This window comes from Thunnus thynnus, chromosome 2 (assembly GCF_963924715.1).
Source record: "Thunnus thynnus chromosome 2, fThuThy2.1, whole genome shotgun sequence".
Classification (NCBI taxonomy): Eukaryota; Metazoa; Chordata; class Actinopteri; order Scombriformes; family Scombridae; genus Thunnus; species Thunnus thynnus.
The window spans coordinates 22,482,671-22,502,268 of record NC_089518.1 but is presented as its reverse complement, the minus strand read 5'-3'; the positions used below and the strand labels follow the sequence as shown (position 1 = coordinate 22,502,268).

The 19,598-nt window shown below is 38.3% G+C and overlaps 2 protein-coding genes across 2 annotated transcripts; one reads left to right on the top strand and one right to left on the bottom strand.

Moving 5' to 3' along the window:
- The first annotated feature begins 322 nt into the window (after window positions 1–322).
- On the top strand, window positions 323–7,087 carry bri3bp (bri3 binding protein). The gene is made up of 3 exons (XM_067611368.1): window positions 323–655; window positions 2,760–2,862; window positions 2,993–7,087. Exons 1-3 carry the CDS (start codon window positions 479–481, stop codon window positions 3,415–3,417), a joined length of 705 nt encoding a protein of 234 aa, XP_067467469.1. The 5' UTR covers window positions 323–478; the 3' UTR covers window positions 3,418–7,087.
- wdr31 (WD repeat domain 31) lies at window positions 6,903–16,489 on the bottom strand. Its single transcript, XM_067611357.1, has 10 exons — window positions 16,173–16,489; window positions 15,293–15,364; window positions 14,460–14,592; window positions 14,176–14,250; window positions 13,908–14,052; window positions 12,930–13,030; window positions 12,665–12,732; window positions 11,334–11,475; window positions 10,383–10,545; window positions 6,903–10,265 (listed from the first exon to the last, which is right to left on the bottom strand). The coding sequence occupies exons 2-10, from the start codon at window positions 15,337–15,339 to the stop codon at window positions 10,063–10,065; spliced, it is 1,077 nt and encodes a 358-aa protein (XP_067467458.1). The 5' UTR covers window positions 15,340–15,364; window positions 16,173–16,489; the 3' UTR covers window positions 6,903–10,062.
- Between the last annotated feature and the right edge of the window lie 3,109 nt (window positions 16,490–19,598).

Genomic DNA, 19,598 nt, shown 5'->3' with positions numbered 1-19,598 from the left:
GCAAATGGGATTTTTTTAAAAAAAAATCTGTTTTGGACTCTAAATAGTGTTGATACAAATAAGTCTTTTTAATTTTTGCATGCTCAAAGGAGACACACACACGTGCTATAACTTCTGCAAATTAGGATACATAGTCTACTGACATCCTGTTCATAACGCCGCCGAAGGACAGACTAGCAAATTGTTGGTTGATTGACAAAGTAAAGAAGCAACCATTAATTGACTGCTTTTCTCACATAATCTTTTTATTAGTCGTTAATTTCGTTGTAAAGAACGACAAGCTCTTTCAGGGCGGAGGAGTAGCAGTTTACGAGGTGTTCCTGAATGCAACACGGGTCATCGCCACCATCACAGCCAGCCTCTGTCATCATCCCCCACGAAGGTGTCACAGAAGGCAGCTAGCTACCTGCTTTACACTACGTTTCATTTAATCATTTTGATACATATTTCTGCTTGACCTTTCGGGGCATTTGGCGTCATGAAGGGAATCAGGTTTTTCGTGGTTTTCTTGGTGCTTTCCGCGTCTCTGCTGTGCACAGCCGAAGCGGGCAGAAGCAGGACCAGCAACCAGAACAGCTTCCGACGGGCAGCTAACGGCATTTACCAGACCCTGAGCAGTGTTTTCGGAGAGGACAACATTAGAGGGCTATACAAGGTGAGTGTGGTGAATGTAATGTTTAGATAAAGGCTCGTTTTCTTCAGGTGACCGGTAGCAGCTGGCCGTCAAGGCGGCGTTTGCGGTCCGAGAATGGGGAACAAGGAACAAGCGCGCGGGCCTGGCCAAAAATTTCACGGATGCCATTTTGAAAAATTAGCATTGATCCCTCTACAAAAGGTGTCAGGTGATGTACTATGGCCGTAAACATTAAAATGTGGCACACTCTCATGCAGTTTGACTTCAATCCAATAATTTGTTGTATAGCTAATTGCCATTCATTACACTGTGTCCAACAGCGGAGTGAAATAATGTCAGCACACAGATGTATGTAGCCCCGCTGGCTCAGGTCATAACAGCTGTTTCTTTATGTCTGCTTCAATTATGAGTTATTTTAAAAACGGAACTCGCAAAGGGAACACAATAGTCTGTTTGCTCTCATTGCATTAGCTGCACTTCCTGTATTTTGAAACCCAGTGGTATTTCCTGCTGTAAAGCCGCCAAAATGAACCAAAGTGGCATATGTTAAATGATTAGTGGCTGCACAGAGTAACTATTTACTTATGTGGACTGTTCACCATTTATAGTAAGAGCCCATTTGCGTCACTGATAACATGCAAATGGAGGATGACTGATTGAAGTTATGTGGAGAGAGACAATACAGAAGACTCTCCCTCTGGTGACTCCCCTATAAAGCCAAAGCTGATTGGATTAGCACAAATGTTACTTCCTATGAAGTCTTTATAGTCAATAGTCCTATGGTAAATTAACATGTGACATTGTGGCTTACTGGTAAATCTAAATGGAATGGAGACATAATTAATGTTATTAGTTACACCTTTGCATTTCCTGCTACTAAGACACATACTCCTGTAACAGTTTATATTAAAGTCCCCTTCCGCTCAAAAATGTGTTTTTCTTCCTTGTTCCTGCAGTTGGCTGTTTGAGCTTCACTGTACAGAATGATGTATGTGCAGAGTTTGACATTAGAAGGCTTTTTTCACATTTATCTGCTGAAATTAGGAAGTTTCTCCGTGCTCATTGAAGATCCATTTTTAAAGGGTGGGCTTATGAGCATGATTTGTGACATCACAACCAGTTTGGAAGCCAATCCTGGTGCAATATTTAACTTACACAAGTGTGATGTGGAAACTTAAAGCCTCCAGTGCACAAACACTGAGAATGGACTTAACAGTGAAGTAGGACACATCTTGTGTCTAGCAGTTAAACTTCTGAAATGAAATATATTTGTGTATTTATAGATTCTGGATTTTTTTAATGAAGGAGTAGATGTAATTTTAAGGATTTTAACAAGACTTTCCACTTTTTTGTAGAAAAGCCATATTAGACACAAATTATTATTCAAAGTAGATTATTTTATATACATCTTAAAACATGTCTGGAGGGGACCTTTAACAATTATCACCCTGACTCATAGCAAATCAAAAAGTACTATTTAAAATCTTGGTTGACAAAATGATTCTATATATGATTTGATTTAGTCCCAGTCAGAAAAACTGCAACTCTGTACTTTTATTTCTGACTGTGCATGTTGGAGATATTGAACAGTGATACTGAGTAATTTAATATGTGCCATTTCGTAAACGAACACGTGTCACATGTGCACGCTTCTCAAAATCTGTCCCATCATATTCCAGTACAGTTAGGCTATTTCATATTGCAGGCTTCAGAAGAAAAGTAACACGACGTCGCTAGCAGCTAGAATGAGAAGCTAATACAGTATTGTTTTGCTTAATATTGTAGTAGTGGAACACATATTAAATGTGGGCAATGCTAACAAAACTTTTTGACATACAGGTTATTGTAATAATTTAACCTAAGAGAGCCAACCTATGGTGAGCATAGAATTGATCTTTTTTTCAGTATTTATTGTTTTGGGGGCATCTTGTGCCTTTTCTTTGTGAGCAGACAGTAAAGAAGATGACAGGAAATGAGGAAAGAGAGAGATGGGAACTGAAAACAGCACAAAGGTCCTAGAATGTTGTGAATGATCCTTTTGCGTACTTTATGTACTTTTTATGTGGTTAAAATGTTAGTGAAAAGATTTAACACACTAATCCCCCACTCCTGGTTCTGTTTGTAGTTTTTCTCCAAAACCACGGAGCGGTTTGTTCATGGAGTGGACTCATTTCTTGATACCATCTGGAAGATCTGGTCAGATCTGCTGGATGTGATGGGCATTGACTGTAAGTCTCTTATTAATTTTACAACATTTCTTTGATAAGAATATCAAAGAAATATGTAAGATTGATGCTAAGAATGTAAATTGTTGTATGATTTTAAAGTAACATCTTTCTCCCTTTATTCCATTTGTAGCCTCAAACCTCAGCCACTACTTCAGCCCCACATCTCTCACCAACTCCCCGGCACGCGCCCTCCTCCTCGTCGCCGCCGTGCTCTTGGCCTACTGGTTCCTCTCTGTGTTCCTGGGGGGCTTCTTTTACCTGCTGCACGCTGTTTTCGGCCGCTTTTTCTGGTTAGCACGCGTCACCCTCTTCGCCCTGTCCTGCCTCTACATTCTACAGAAGTTCGAGGGCGACCCCGAGCGCGCAGTGCTGCCACTGTGCTTCATCATGGCGGTGTACTTCATGACGGGGCCCGTGGGAGCGTATTGGCGTCGTGGAGGCGGGGGAGCAGGTTCACTGGAAGAGAAAATCGACCACCTGGACACTCAGATCAGGCTGCTCAACATCAGGCTGAGCCGCGTCATAGACGGCCTGGAACGCACCGGGGAGCAGTAGACTTAGGTGCAGGCGAGGATGAGGGGGAGGGAGGGGATATTCTAGAACCAGCTGCAGTTGATGTCAGAATGCTGTTCCTGCACATATCTGCGGCAACACAACTACTGGGTACTTACAACTCTATTGTCAGATGGGAACAAAGCTAGATTTGAAAACAGTATTTTAACTGCTTGAGTTGATTTTAGTTACCAGATACCTAAAAATGAAATCATCAGAAGTGTGGACAGATGACCTGGAAGTTCCAAAACTCAACCAGACAAGGTTTTTTTTTTTGTTGGTTTTTTGTTTTGTTTGCCTCGAAGGTTTGAAAGGTTTTTGCTACATCTGTAAGGAGGTTATAAGAGAGATGTCCATGGTTTTCTAAATGCAGGCCTCAGTCTACACCTCAACTACTTTTGAGAAACTCCCAAGTTGGGGTTTGAATTTTTGGTGTTTTGATAAGTATTGTCAATGCTTGCGCAAAATGAATAAGCATATTTTATGTATGTCTGTGAATAACCTGGGGGTTGATTCTGAAACAGTTTCGTCCACAAGCATTTTTCCCCTTTTTGAAACTATTGAAGTAGGAAAGGGTGTATGATGCAGGGGACCAGTTTAAAAACATTGTATTTCTTATTCTCATATGTAAAATCCTCAAGACGTCAGATCGTTGTTCATAGTAAGATTTATTTATTCAGTTTTCCATCCAAACTGTTGAAATCATGTAGATCTAGTTTGTTTCATTAAGTCAACAATACCATAGTGACAATAGTTTGACATCAGGACCTCTTTTTCTTGTGAGTATGTATGTGTGTGGTTGCATCTATGTGTATGTGTCTACGATGTTTTTGAGTGTTTCAAGTTTAAGGAATGGAAAAGCACTGTAGTGAAAAGTCACCATCAGACTGTGAGAAAATGCAGACAGGCAGCAATATCTCAGGGACTCAACCAACAAATATTCAGAATTGGAAATGAGATTTCAAGTATATTAAAATCATGTCTTGGTCTCTTTGAGTCACTTCACAGGTTTTCAGATATGGTTTGAAATCGTCTCAGTAACTTACATGACTTATTGATACATGAGTGCACCGTGTGTGTTCTTGCATCTTGTTGGAATTACTAGGTTTGATTTATTTCAAGACCAAATACAGTATTTCAGATGCTTGTCATTCATCATTTCAATGTTAGTATGGAATTTCCATAGTAGGAATTTGTATAGTGGTTAGTGGTTCTAAAGTTTAAAATGGACAGTAACGTTTTTAACTAACTTTTAGGATTAGGATTTTTAGTGAGGTATAAATGTGATCAAGTTGACTACAGATTAATTAGGTCTAGTGCCTTTGAACCTGTAGGGGGCTGTACTGTTCAGCCCATTTGACTCTTGGCTCTTACCAGTAATTTAATGATAGACTTGCAACCAGCCTGATGGATACATACAGTATAACATTCTGTTGACTGAAACAGTGCTTTAGACATAGTGTGCATCACTATAACCAGCTGTAGTCTGTTAATGTGAAAGGTCTTTTTCTATTTTTATTTTTTCTGCCGTTATTTCTTTATATTTATCATGGTTTATCAGAATGTTCTATCAGAGATTGGGCCTTGTTACTGTTTCTTTCCCTGCCAAACATCTTCATCTTATCATGTTCCCCTGTGCACAGTTCAATTTTAAAATTGTAAATTCAATTAATAGAATCTGGACTGTGTAAATATGTTTTTATACAAATGACCCTAATGCTGTGCAAATTTGAAAAAAAAAAAAGTTTGCTTTCAGTGTCTCATGAGAAAGACTGACTAAAGAGGGACACAAGTCAGTAATGCTGCAGGATGTTACAAAGATCAGCGAGCACTCTTACAGTTAATGACACCACTGAGGCCAAAGAACCAACCAGTATTTATATCCTCGACACTCAGTATGTGTGATATGCTGTGGGGTGCAGTTTTTTGCCCCTTTTCTAATGTTTCTCAATGTAGTAAGGGTGCAATGTTAACACTTTTCTTGAGTATGTGGCTGTTTCCCTGTATATTCTGATAATTATGTGCGTGGTTTTTCATGTGTCCAGTGCAACAGCTGAGTTGAGATTCTCATTAGACCCTTTGTCTTGCCTTGCATCTCTATCTTGGACTTATGGCTAGATGTGTAAAATCAGTTCAGTGCTGTATTTCCAACCCAGGTTGTCTTAATGTGCACCAGTAATTTCTTCAAAAGGAAAAGGTTTTCTCATCTTTCCCTGACACATATAGTTTGTCCCCTGCAGTAAATCCCCCCATGGCCCACACAGCCAAAGTAAACTGGTATTTTCTTGCATGCTATGTTTCTTATGCCTATAATGTTACATCCTATACATATTGTTCACCATTTAGGTAGAAAACCCTTCCAAATGTGATTGTGGGAATTTGAATGTTAGTTTCATTTGACGAATTAGCAAGAAATTAAGTATATTAGGGATTTGTGTTTAACGAGTCTTATTTTTAACATTTGCACTGATTACCAATCTACTGTATAGACCAAATTATAATTCTTGTGAGGGCTGTTTCGCAGCTGTCATCACAGCCATGCTGTCTATCCTCTCTGACATGTTAGTCATGTTTAGAGCAACCCTTGCACTCCCAGGTGGAAGGAAGAAAAATGTACATTGACACATTTTCAAAGGTCTGCAATTGAAAAATAAGATATAGTAGCTGGCGTGAAAGAGGAGCTCGATCCTGGTGTCTTGTGGTGTGGCTCTCTTAATCTGTCGCCAATGACTTGTGTATGTTTTACTAATAACAGCATGTGTGATTTATGAAGGTATTAAGTGAATAGTAATCATGTACGTTGTTTGTTAAGGAAGGTTTTACATGATATTCCATTGAATCTTGCCACTAAGATGGTCTCAGTGTGATCTTAACAGGCTGATTGTTCCATTCATTAATGTATTTCATGTCAAACATATTTAATGTCAAACACGTGTGTTATACTGTAGTGGTTCAGAATTTGAAGGAGCACTTCACTGTTTGAGAAAAAAAGAATCAGGAATGAAATAGTTTCTCTTAAAATTGCACATAAGTTCTCTCACACAGTTTTAATAATTTCTAGCACCATAAAAATGTCAGTTTCTGAGATTTAAAAAAAAAAAAAAGGCTTGAAAACGTTCCAAATGGACGAGGGCTTTAACCTTCCCTCAAAATATCATGACACTGTATACTTCAAGTTGCCACTAGCTATACCTGTAAGCCTACTCAGTTACCACTTGGCATCACTGCATAGATGTTGAAAGATGCTACTGGATCTCTCTGTTGACACCTCTCAGCACTGGAATGACTGCTACATTCAGATTATATTTATTATCTGTTGAAACTGTCCATGTACTGTATCCTACTTATTCCTGTTATTCCATGTAGCCTGCTTTTTCTGACATGCTGTGCCAATGATGTTTTTTTTATTTAAGGCAATTCTTTGTATCTGTTGAAATTTGAATAGGTGTAATTTTTTTTATTTCAACATTTCTAGACCTTTTTTTAAAAAAAAAAAGATCCTGTACTTCAGTAACATGGCAAACGCCAAACTGTTCTGCCTGCTGTTGTCTACTTTGTATGCGTGTGTGTGACTTTATGAAAACCTGTCGGTGGGTAAATGATATTTTAGTTTTTCTTTGTGTCGAAGTGAAAATGAGGTCCAGATTTGAATAAATTAAACACCGCAGTAGGACTGAAAGTCTTCCATTTCCTGTTTCATTAATAATTTAATGCAGATATGATAATCCAGCAAAATATTTATGTGTGTGGTTCTTAGATAAGAACCAGAAAGTGATAGGCAAGAACATCATCGTTACAGTGAATTAAAGATTAGAAACAGTATGGTTACCAGATGGAAAACCCCAGACGGGGGGAGTCCATTCTCTAAACAGATTGTCACGGTGCCCTTAAGCAAAACAATTAACACCAGTTTGCTCCAGTGAAACTGCCCAGTAGCTGCTAATAGAAAATGTAGAAGATGTAAGATGTGCATAGCAGCTTTCAAGTGTAAACATCTCTAACCGTGACAGTGACATACCACACACGACATTATCGGTTATATTACTAGAAAAGAGTAATATTTTCTTTTTTTTTTACATTTCTACTGGTTCTTTCTCACAGTAGACACAATGGTACATACTACTGATTTGTACTGGGGTACATCTCACAAATTGAGCTGGTATATCAAGAATGATTTAATTTACCTGTGTTACTCTTCTTTGATGAAGGAAATGAAGAAAGTATTCAGTGTTAGATGAAGTGTCCTTTTCTTAAATAATATATAAAATACTCCATTACAAGTTAAAGTCCTACATCACAAATGTCTCTTGAGTAAAAGTACATAAGCATTATTACAAAAATGTACTTAAGGTATCAAAAGTGAAAACACTCCATGCAGAAAAATGGCCCCTGTACTGTTACACTATTATGTATTGGATTATTACTACTGATGCAATAATGTGTCATTAGCATTTTACTGTTGCTGGTTGAGGTGGAGCCAATTTTAACTGTTTTATACTGTTTGGTAGTTTATTATACAGTTGATTTTATTTTATAAACTCATGTTTTGTATGTAAAATATTAGTCTGTAACCAGTAACCACAGCTATTAGATAAATGTAAGGGAGTAAAAAGTATAATGTTTCTCTGAATTGCAGCTGAGTAGAAGTAAAAAGTAGCATGAAATGAAAATACTCAAGTAAAGTACAAGTACCCTCAAGTTTGTACTTAGGTACAGTACTTGAGTAAATGTAATTACTGTAGTTACATTCCACCACTGGAAGTATTCATAATGACAAGTATGTAAGTAGCATATTAAATATGAGGCTGTGACCAAGTAAAAGATCTAAAAAGATGAAACTACAACAAAGATTTACTCCTCAGACATTATAAAATGCCTCATTTATTGCTTATTCATAACGTATCAAACAAACAGAGATAAAATTGAATCAACTGGTGATGTTTAGAGTGACGACAGTAAATTCTTACAAAATGTCTGATTGAATGTGGACTCCTTAGCACCGTATGGCAAAGCCACACATCACAGCTGACTGAGTTTTCCCATTGAATTTCAACTCTAACCTGTGAAATTCTCTCACTGTTTAACATCTGTTCAACAATGCATCCTCGTGCCTTCACATTAATATTCATGTTAAGTACATTTGGAACCACTTGAGAGTGCATTAGCTCTCAACCAGTGACCCTCCTCCTGAACTTTTGTCAACCTCTATCCTCTAGTTGCAGAGAATTCTCTAAATGGATTCAGTTTTAGCCCTGAGAAACTTTGACTTACACATTTTTGGGGTAAAGATGGTCACCAGGAAACCTACAGACAAAAGGTCAATCATGTAACTTTAAAGCAGTTGAAGTTGACAAAGTAATCAGTACTAAACTTAAGTGTCAACAGTGGTTATCTCACGTCCTGATACTTATCTACTCAGGTAGGAATGCAATGTGCTGCCAAACTCGCTCACTTAAGGCTGCTAATATTAACATTAGCATTTGCTGCTTAAACTACAGTATGTTTGGATTGTTAATTCTAACAAAGTAGTTCAATATCTGTGTTAATAGCACGGTAGCCACATCATTTTAAAAACAATGCTGATCCAACACTATCTGAAGTAACTAGCATGTTTCATGTTGACAGGCCGCGGAGCAGCTTTGTTTTGCTTTTTCAATATTTTTTATTCCCATTTGTATATTAAAAGAATTTAAACAGGGAATTACTCTGGGATTCCTCTTGCATAGTGATTTTCAAATTCAAATATGTTGGAAAACTGCACAAAACATCAGCTATTGGCAGCTTCAGTTCAAAAATATTGGAATCTGTATCTTTAAAAATCCTTATCGGTCGAACTCTACCTAAAAACAAAGCATGTTTATACAGCCCTGTGTCAGGTATTCATTCGGTCTAACACTTGACAGGTTAAAGCAACAGTACCAACTAATGAACGGTTACATTATTAACAACATACATGTTCTTCATTACTCTGTTTTGGTGATAAAAACAATTATCAAGTGTTTGACAAACAAGACTTCAAGTCTGACTGCACTTCCTAAATTATATCCAGGAAAAGAAAATAGTATAGTAGTATAAAACTCTATTTCGCTTGAGACTCATGATAAGTAAACACCTCGCCAGGTAGGTGATTTTCAGTTCCTTTTCACTACCACTGTTGCAGAATTCAGATATCCCGTGAAGTTGTAGTCGGCACTGACAATAAAAGCAATGCAACGAGTGCAAGAAGCATCCAGTCAGTCCCACCTAGCTGAAGTAGAAAGTTGAGAGTAATCCCCAAGTCATCTGGCTAGGTCCACGAAGGCAGCGTTCCAAGCAAGATCAGTTTAGGTGTGAATAGTCCTTTCAATTAATGGGTGATTTGCTCTACAGACCAGCCTCCCAGAGATAGAGATATGATGCACATCCAGGTGGCTCTGCTGCACAAAGGTGCATACTTTGTGAAATGTACATCATTATTATCCCATCATTTTATCCTCACTAATCACTTCTGTCTTTCTTTATTGTATGGCAGTCTAGTAAAGCAGAAATAAGTAAATTTGTAAAAAAAAAAACAAATAAACAAAAAAACGTCCACATCCAGTCATACTGCTCACTGTGCTAGTGGATGTTCACAGGTCAGGTCAGGACACACCAGGCTCATCTGGGCTGTCAGAAGCGCGCCACAACTTTAATGTCCAAGCCACCAGCACCACCTGAACCTGCCCCAGAGCCCTGAGCCTGGTTTGATCCCTGGCTCATCTGAATTTGGTGGAGGCCGTTGTTGAAACTGGCACAGAGCAGACTGGAGGAGTCGGTGGGAGCCAGAGCAATCAGTGGACCAGCGCCATCCAGAGACAATGTCCCTAAACAGACTGAACAGAGAAGAAGCCAAGGGATGGGAGAAGAAAGGTTGGAGGAGAGTTAGACACACAAAATGTGTCTGTGTCTGTTCCCATGTGTCTTTGTATTTGTCTTACTGTGTGTGTTACCTGCTGTGTTCTGGTCCCAGATTTTGACAGAGCTGTCATGGGAGGACGTTGCTACCTGAGCTGCGCCACCAGGAGGCGTAGGCAGAAACACACAGCTGGCTGTGGTCTGGAGATGGCCTCTGTACTCCACTACCTTACAGCCAGGCTGACGCAGGTCCCAGAGCTGGTAACACAGACACAACTCCACTGAGAACAAATGCTAACGTCAGACTTTTACAAAGTGTCATCATGAGACAGTGGACACTTTTGAGATTGTGCCAAAAAAAATTCAAAATTGGGTTTTCATAGAGCTGGAGAAAAAACTGACAGTAATGTAAGAAAACCCACCAATATATGTAATTTCTAACTTTCATGTATCTTATTTTTTTACTAGACTGTGTACTACAAAACCACTGGAAGCAAGTCAAATAGGTGCGCATGCACCAGATTAACATCTCCATATTTGCCTCTTTTAGAAGACACAGTTTAGACAGAAAACCGGTCTATACAGAAGAGGAGCCCATAGTCCAAACCAGGGCCCAAACAGACTGCTAACTGGGGGACTCAAACCCTCAAGGGAAACCTTCAGAGACTGGGTGCACAAGGGTAATGGCCAATTGTTTTGTTTGATTTAATTTGGTGCCACAAGAAAGACAAAGAATTGGTATTAACTGAGTAGGCACCGGATTTCCTTCTTTACCAGTACATGATTTCAAACCCATAAAGCATATGACTGTATCAGCGAACTATATTCAAAACCACTCCAAAGCCCAAACACTCATTGTTGTTTTCTGTCATGTGAATTTTACCACTGTTCATGTTACAAAACACATTGTTTATTCCAGTAAAGCGTTGTCTAATATCCACTCAGTCAATCCCACTAAGTAGGCAACAAACCTCCAACAATCATCTGTACAACCACACCTATACAGGCAACAACCGCCTCTATACAAACACCTCCACCAGTCTCACCGTGGCTTCACAGCCCTGGCCTCCAAAGCCATTGCTGCTGGACACCAAGTAGTTGCCATTTGGAGAAACGTCACAGTGGGTCTGGATGTATTGCTTGGCTGGAAAAGTATTGGTCACCTGCCATGCACGGCTGTCCCACACCCTGTGTACTCACACAAACATATTACTGTAGAAAAACACTCATTGTGTATGTATAGTTTTATACATGAAAATACAATTTTATCTAAAACACAAAGCAGAAGAGACATTGGTGGAAGTTAAGTAAGGCTAAATTAAGTGCTTGTATTTTATCAGAGCTAGAATCTGCAGAATTGTCTGTCATCTCAAATTTTAAAACTGGATAACATATCATCAAGAGTGAAGTCTCATTGGTTCATTACAGGGACAATCCCCAATCTAAGTCTAAACAAAATGAATGAAAATACTGCAGCAAAAACCACAAAAAGAGCCCAGGTTGATATGAAAAACTAAACTAAAATCAGCAGTTTAGACCTAATGGAACATCATCCATCTTTGCTGTAATACTTGCTGTAGTGGAGTGCTTCTCATGTTTTGTATCATAAGTGCTTTATTACTGTCTGATTTCAGCAAAATACTGTACTGATAAAATTCAGTTGTATGAAATCTCCAGTGTGTCATTACAAAAGTAGAGATGGAATTCACAGGTTCAACATGATTTATCTCTAACAAACAGTGGGCAGCATGAGGTCATGTCAGAGATAATGTATTCAGGGAGATTTTATCTGAGTGTAAAGAAGTGTAATCACTACAGCCTCCCACCTGTCCACTTATAATTACAACCATGCTGACATGCTGGTTTATCAACTAAAATTACATAAATCATATCACATGCAAGTATGAATGTTTCACTCAGGAGAATATGTGCATTCTCCTTCTCACGTCACCTGTGAGAAAGAGAATGCACACAGGGACAATCCCAAGTTTTAATACTGCGTCCGGTATCACTGACCTTCTTTAAATGACAGCAGTAAATCACTGGCTAAAGTGTCGACAGTTGCATAATTTCATGTTTTCATGTGACCTACTGATTTGCATATGTCATGCTAAACATAGCCCGTCAGTCGCTTTTACTGGGTCATAATCAAGTAGTAGATAGAAAGCATGAAAACTCCAAAGGTAACAGCACAGAATTAGTTTATGAAAGGACAATAAACTAAACAAATGTCACAGCCAGCTGTGTACAAAGTGGATTTCCACACCACTCCACTAAATTTGCTTTGTTACAGATGGCACATTTACACATCTACTGTAATGTATCATTTCTAGCTCTACATGCTTTGTATAGTTGTAGTAGCAAAATCTTTCTGTACCTTATGGTCTTATCCTCAGAGGTCTGGACTATAGAGGAACTGCCTGGCACCCAACACACATGAGTCACCTGGCCAGACGAGAGAGGAAAGTGGAAAAGTTTAGAGCCTGCAGGGTATGAACTCAGGAAGTAAAAGTCAGATTCAATGGCTTATTGATTTGATTATTTTTCATGCTTAGGTACACACCTGAGGCAAGTCAGCATGCTAGCAACTATTCTTAGCACAAGGCTGTGTACGCACAAAAATCACACACTACTACTCTCACCAGGTTTCTAGAAATGTTGTGTCTCTGTTCACATTTTGCTGATTCTATGTCCCACAGGCACATCCAGTTGTCACGGGAACCCGTGCACAGCTTTCTCCCTTCTGCAAACGTCAATAAAAACAGTTCAACATCCTCAATGCAGATCAATAAACAGAAATATAGTATTTCAATGTGCATAAAATTACTAAATCACAGGCAAAAGCCTCTAAAGCCCCAGAAATAGTTAAAAATTTCACTTGAAATATATGAACATAAAACATGAAAACAAAAAAAAAAAGTAATCAAAACATCTAAAATAAAAACATATTGTCCGGTCAAAGGTGATAATGGATGATATTTATTACAGCCTGCATATAGAACAGGTATCTTATTGATATTTTACTTCATCTTCTGTAGCAGCATCTTGAGTGATCAAGACAAGAGATCAGTTAAGATATTTACTTGTTGAGGAGTCTCTGTCACATTTAAATCTATACCCAGGAGTTTGAACAGTGAAGATCCTTACAAACAGTGATTTAAGTGTCTTTGAAATGGCCATCCAACAGCTACCCCAAGGGTTTTGTTTGTTTGTTTGTTTTAGCAGTTTTTGTACATGCTTTTATACCACTTTTGCATATTTAATGCTGTGCTGACTGGCAGCCAATAAGAACACAGATATTTAACCAAATGTGTAGATGACTGTCTTCTGCAGAGGGAGGAGATGTGCTGTTGATGGCACTGTTGCTCCACTTTTTGTTTAATATTCATATTATTATTAATGAAATATTTCCAAAGCAACAATAATAAATATGGAGGGAATATGAGTTAGTGTATAACCATAAATAAATAGTAAGCTATTAGTTTTTAATAGTAAGTTATGCTTTGGGATAAATAACATGCAACCTGCAAAGAGATAATGCAGAAAATTCTGTATTTTGGTATAATAAGTGGGTGAAGAGACTCAGTGTGTGTTTGTGTGTGTGTGTTTACTGTATATACCAGGACTGATAGCTACTCCATTGACCACCAACTCATGCCCACAAAATTCCTGAATAGGTTCGTCCCCCTGGTTTAGGTCCCACATCAGAACAGTCTTGTCCCGTGAGGCACTAAAGATCCATGTGCTGCCTGGATAACACACCACCTGGCAGAAAGATGGAGGTAGAATCAAGAGGAGACGAGAGGATACATGATATGTGAAATGTGTGACGGCTTTGAACAAGCGTCACACCTTTATCAGTTTGCACAAAAACACTATTGACGTTACCTTGGTAACCTCTCGGTTGTGACCCTGGAAGGACTGACACATCCGGCCTTGTTTCCAGTCATACACCACCACAGCCTAAAGGGGCACACACACACACATGCACATACAATTCCCTTACATGCTGCATCTCACTGTGTATTACCTAAATAAAAATGTAAATTGGACAGTATTATGAGTCTTTTCCTTGTATAGGACATTTTACTGAGTTCTAGTTATTTGAAAACCATTACGCAAGACAAAAATTACTCCATAATAAATGCTGTACAGTGTATACATGAATTTACCTTGTCATTCCCACCAGAAACACACAGATCTGGGCTGAGATTGGTGACAGTGTTGACGGATCCTTGATGTGCAAGTTCATACTGTACCACCTGACTGTCAAAGGTGTTATCTGCCTTCTCCCCCTGAGATGCCCTGTACAGAAAAAACACCAGTAGTAAGGAAGCAATACACAAATCAAACATATACAGACATATGTTGTTATCAACAGAGAAACAATGACCTGATAAAATTTTCTATTTTATTTTCTCCAATATCAACGCTAGTGAAAGTAAGAGATTTTAATGTTAAATTTATCTCTGTATTATTCCCACATTATGTTCCTTTACAGGTTGAAACTGAAAAACTAACCTCCTTAACATCAATAAGTGGAATTAAAACAATCTTACAAATTACCTGTTGCACCATTTGTTGATGATACTTGCCATGTTGACATACTAAATATTCTAATACTACACAATATATGCTACAATGATCTTCATAGTACCGATATCTCCCGCCAATTTCAATAATCACAAAGAAAAAGAAAAATATTTTCTCACAGATTTTTTACTTTCTTTGTTTCTAGAGATTTTCCTGGAGCTGTGTCCCTCCTGTGCACAATTAATATATTTAAGTACATCTTCCATTTCATTTGTGCATTATATTGCAGACAGTAATCATCATAACCACACCCCAAAATCTAGGGCTTTTAGGATGCATACTGACATCTTTAATAATACTTTCTTTTGATATTTTTCTTGTGTGAATGGGCTACACACTCAAAGCCTGCTTTGAATCCATATGTAATATGAAACAAGGACATGGAAAGTGTTTTCAGCAGTACACGCCTCACCTGTAGAGCTCAGACCTCTTGCGAAATTTGCTCTGTAGTTTGCCCATGTCTGCCTAGGTACCTGCAACCACACTGATACACAGAGACACAGAATCCTGGTTTCTCAGGGGCTTTATGTCTTTCCATCCTTGTTGTACCTGTTGATGCTGAGGAGGAATGGCTTAAGTCTATTTGCAACCCTACAAAGCCAAATGCTTTACAAGAGTTCAGTAGCTCAGTAAGTGAAACTCTATAATCACATTAAGCTTGAAAAAGCAACAGCATAATGCATGTTCCAACGTATATCATTACCATTAACCAGCTGTTATGATACATAATTCAGATTGAAACCTCAATGCTTTAACTGAAAAAGTTGAAAAGCTTTGCTTGCAGCCTGGTTGATTTTTTCAAAGTGTATTTTGGAGCAAATGTGTCATTGTATAATGTATATTAGGATCATGCTCTGATTACTTTCTTTTCTATGACAATTAAATTATGCAAAATAAAGGCTCAACTACATATAATCTCACATCCAATTTAAGTAGTCTGTTAAAACGAAACTATCATGCATAAAGGTAAAACAGACTAATGTGCAAAGTTAGATTAAACCACTAAATAAACCACACGTTCCCATGCAAACACAAAGCAAAGCTGCTCACTCGTTCCTGCCGTACTCCTCCAACAAGCGACAGGAAGGAGAGGGCGAAAATCCTATTAGAGCCGCATCATTACTGTCACAAGGAATTAGTCACTCGAAAACACCTGCTATGAACTGTGCTGGCAATCATTATGTAACAACAGCAAGGGATTTTCACCAGAGTTACTAATGGTCAAAAAAAAATAGTGGGTGAGTGGTGGTACACAGTCCTGGAGAGAAATGAACTGAGGTTTCTTATCTTACCTGTCACTGGCAGGCGTGGTCGCTATGTGATGCTGAGGATGTGTGGCTAGCTCGCTAGCATGCTAACTAATCTTTATCGGTCATGCCAAGATAGATGCAATGCACTAACAGCACCAAAACATAAATGTACAAACGTCAAAACTTGGTAAAGCCGTTGTCGAAACGACCGAGAATCGTTTCCCGCAATTTGCCATGATAGTAAGCTCTGCTAACTGCGTGGGGAAAGTGCACAAAAGTGTCTTCTAACTACAACCGACCCATCCCTCTCCCCGTAGCGACCATGGAGCGACGCTTTCTCGTAGCTAGGCAAGGACGCGGTCACGTGACATGGGGCAGGAAGTAGTCCAAAGTGTTTTATCTTCCAAAATAAAAGTCTGTGTTTTTCTTTGATTGTTTTGTTTTGTTTATTTTTAGGGAAAAAAATACAATTTATTGTTAAATATCTTACTGTGTATATTTTTATTGAATTGAATCTAGAACATTCAATACATATGCACTGTTTTTATAGGGATGTGTCCAAGGTGAATAAGTATAACTATTCATCTTTAAATTTTTTTATACATATGATGAAATCACTCAAGTGGAGAAGGTTTTATATGGTGATGGGATTTATATCTATGAAAAAGTGATTTAATTATTGTCTGTCTTGTTTATTCCTCCATTGGCACATCTACACTCATGCCAGAATTAACCTGGGACACTGGGGCCTTCCCTGGACTCCAAATTAAGAGAATGCCCCTGAAGAGCTACACTGTAAAATTATTTCCCATTACCCTCAGGGATAAATAAGTTCATCTATGTCATTCAGAGATATCTGCACATGAGCAATGTTCACTGACACAGGTAAATTGTGGAATAAAATCCTGCTGTTCTGTAATTGTATGTCTAAATTAACCTCATTTGTTTCCTCCTAGTTTAATGGCTGAAACCTTTCTTTAGCAGATTTCATCAACAATCCCTCAGTCCTCATGCAGCTCAAAGTGATAAAATGTTGCAAGGAATATGCTCTTTTTTGGTTGAAATGAAAGTCTAAAATAAACATATTATGAGTCCATTAGATCATTTACATGGTTTTCAACTTGATGAAAAATAACTGAGGTGATACATGGTTTTCAGCTATCAGCATGGCACATTTGCTCAAAGGGGAATCTCTACTTTAAACAAGATTATGCTGAGCAACACATGACAGGTGAAAGTGCTACTGACCTGTGGCTGAATGTCACTCTAGAGAACCGCTTGGTTGCCCTTCATTACAGTCACAGATTGACATGGCTCCCCAAGCTGCAAATCTGGGACGAATCAGACAGGTCCCTGGACAGGTAACATTAATTCTACTAGAACTGTTTAACAGTTTTTCTTTTTATATTTTCACGTGTTTCATTCAAGGTCTAATTTTTTGCCAGTTTGGTAGATACAGATAGGAAAGATAAAACTGGCATACAGGGGTTAGCACGTAGTAGTTTTAAACAAGTGCACTGAATGCAATTAAGCACTGAGTCACTGTCATGTCCCCATTTAAATGGTCTAAATGGGCCACTTAGTTAGGTTACAATCAACATGGCTCAATACCTATGTGAGATGACCTCAATTGAAACTTTTTTGTTTACAAAGAATTGTTTAAGCAAGTAGGACATCTGTAAAACTTGCAAATTACTGTTTTTCAGTCATTTTATGACAAAGTAAGGTCATTATAAACCAAACATGTTATCTCAATGAATAGTACTTTCCAAATTTGAGTATGTAGGACTATTGCAGTTACATATTTCAGTACTAGTACTATCTCCTATGCTCACTGGAGACAGTAATACAACCCCTATTTTTGTGCCTTCCTCTTACAAAAATAGGGGTCTGTTAGGGTGCCCATGATAATGAATTATTTTATATTAACTAGTGTAATGTGTCTTCCTGACTTGCTTTTATTTGCAGTACTTCACTTACTATAATATGTGCAGTAAGGCAAAACAAAAGCAACTCATATGTGTCTTCACTTCACTATAACCCCTGTCTCAGACTTGAACGTGACAAATTCCATTTGCCTCACCAAACGCTGTCACGAGAACAGTAGAAATCTATGTCACACACTGCAGAAAGCACCAATATCATCCTGTAGATCTTTTATGATGCTGTTAAAAAATCATGAACTTTGCTCTGAGAATGCCCAATATCTCATGTGACTAGGACTTATGTTTCCATTTTTGGTAGTGGTGTATGGCTTTGTCCATGACACTTAAAAAAAAAAGAAGCAAAGCAGTGCAGAGAAATTATGTGTCACTGAATCAGTATTACAGGTGGAACACAGCATGTGACCAACCAAGGAACAAATCTGGAAGGCTTTCAGACAGGCCTTAAACACAAAAGCCTTTAAACCAAAACTGGCCAATAAAGCAGGTCAGCGCTCATTCTACAAGCGGCATGCGTCTGAGTGGGATCCAAATGAGAAATTCAATGTCGCTTGGGACCCAAGCTCATTACTGTTCTCATTACTGGTAGGGCTCAAGAAGTCCACTGTAGGCCTACGACCCACTTAAAACCCAACCCCAAAACAAAACAGCTTACACAATATTGTGTTGACTTATGATTGAGTTTTCTTTCCATAATGAGTGGGTAATGATAATGTTTAGTTGCGGAAAAGGCGGTAACACAAGGCTACATTTACTGATAACACTATAAACACTGGCACAGGCAAGAACAGTGGGGAGGATCATAATGGAACAACTGAAGACATGTGATATGCCTCTAACATCCATCTATCCATCCATCCACTTATCATTTCATCAGTCTGTAAGTGTGTGGGCCTATTGTTGGAATAATATGACTAACAACTGCTTCATCTCTCCAGTTTGTTAAAGGCCTTCAGCTCAGATGATTTAACAGTTACAATGGGTGGATACAATTAAAGACACTTACATTAATGTACTCTCATTGACTGCAATAAGTAATACATTTATGAACTGCACAATATTCTGTTTTTGTTGAGGTACAGACTCAAATCTACATGACGTTGCCAGTTTATCAAATACACTAGCTAAAAGTATTGCAGTCTAATACAAATTTCCTGCATATTTGGTGTTTGTCAGAGAGAGTTCTGCATTTTGAAGATGTCTTTACGATATAAAAAAGTCCAAAACAACATGTGAAACATGTCGATCAATGTTTCAAAAAGCCCAAGATGACATCCTTAAATGTTTTGTTTTGTCCTGACCAACCATCCACAACCCAAAGATATTCAGTTTGTTATCATAGAGGACTAAAGAAACCAGAGGATATTTACATTTTCAGAAGCTGGAATCAGAGAATTGACAACTAATCGATTCATTGACTAATCATCACAGCTCTAGATCTAACAGTTAGATGGGGGTTAGTAGAATTAATCTGCAGTCTAAAACTGGCTATCGTTCTGAAACAGCACGTTCCAATCTCAACAAA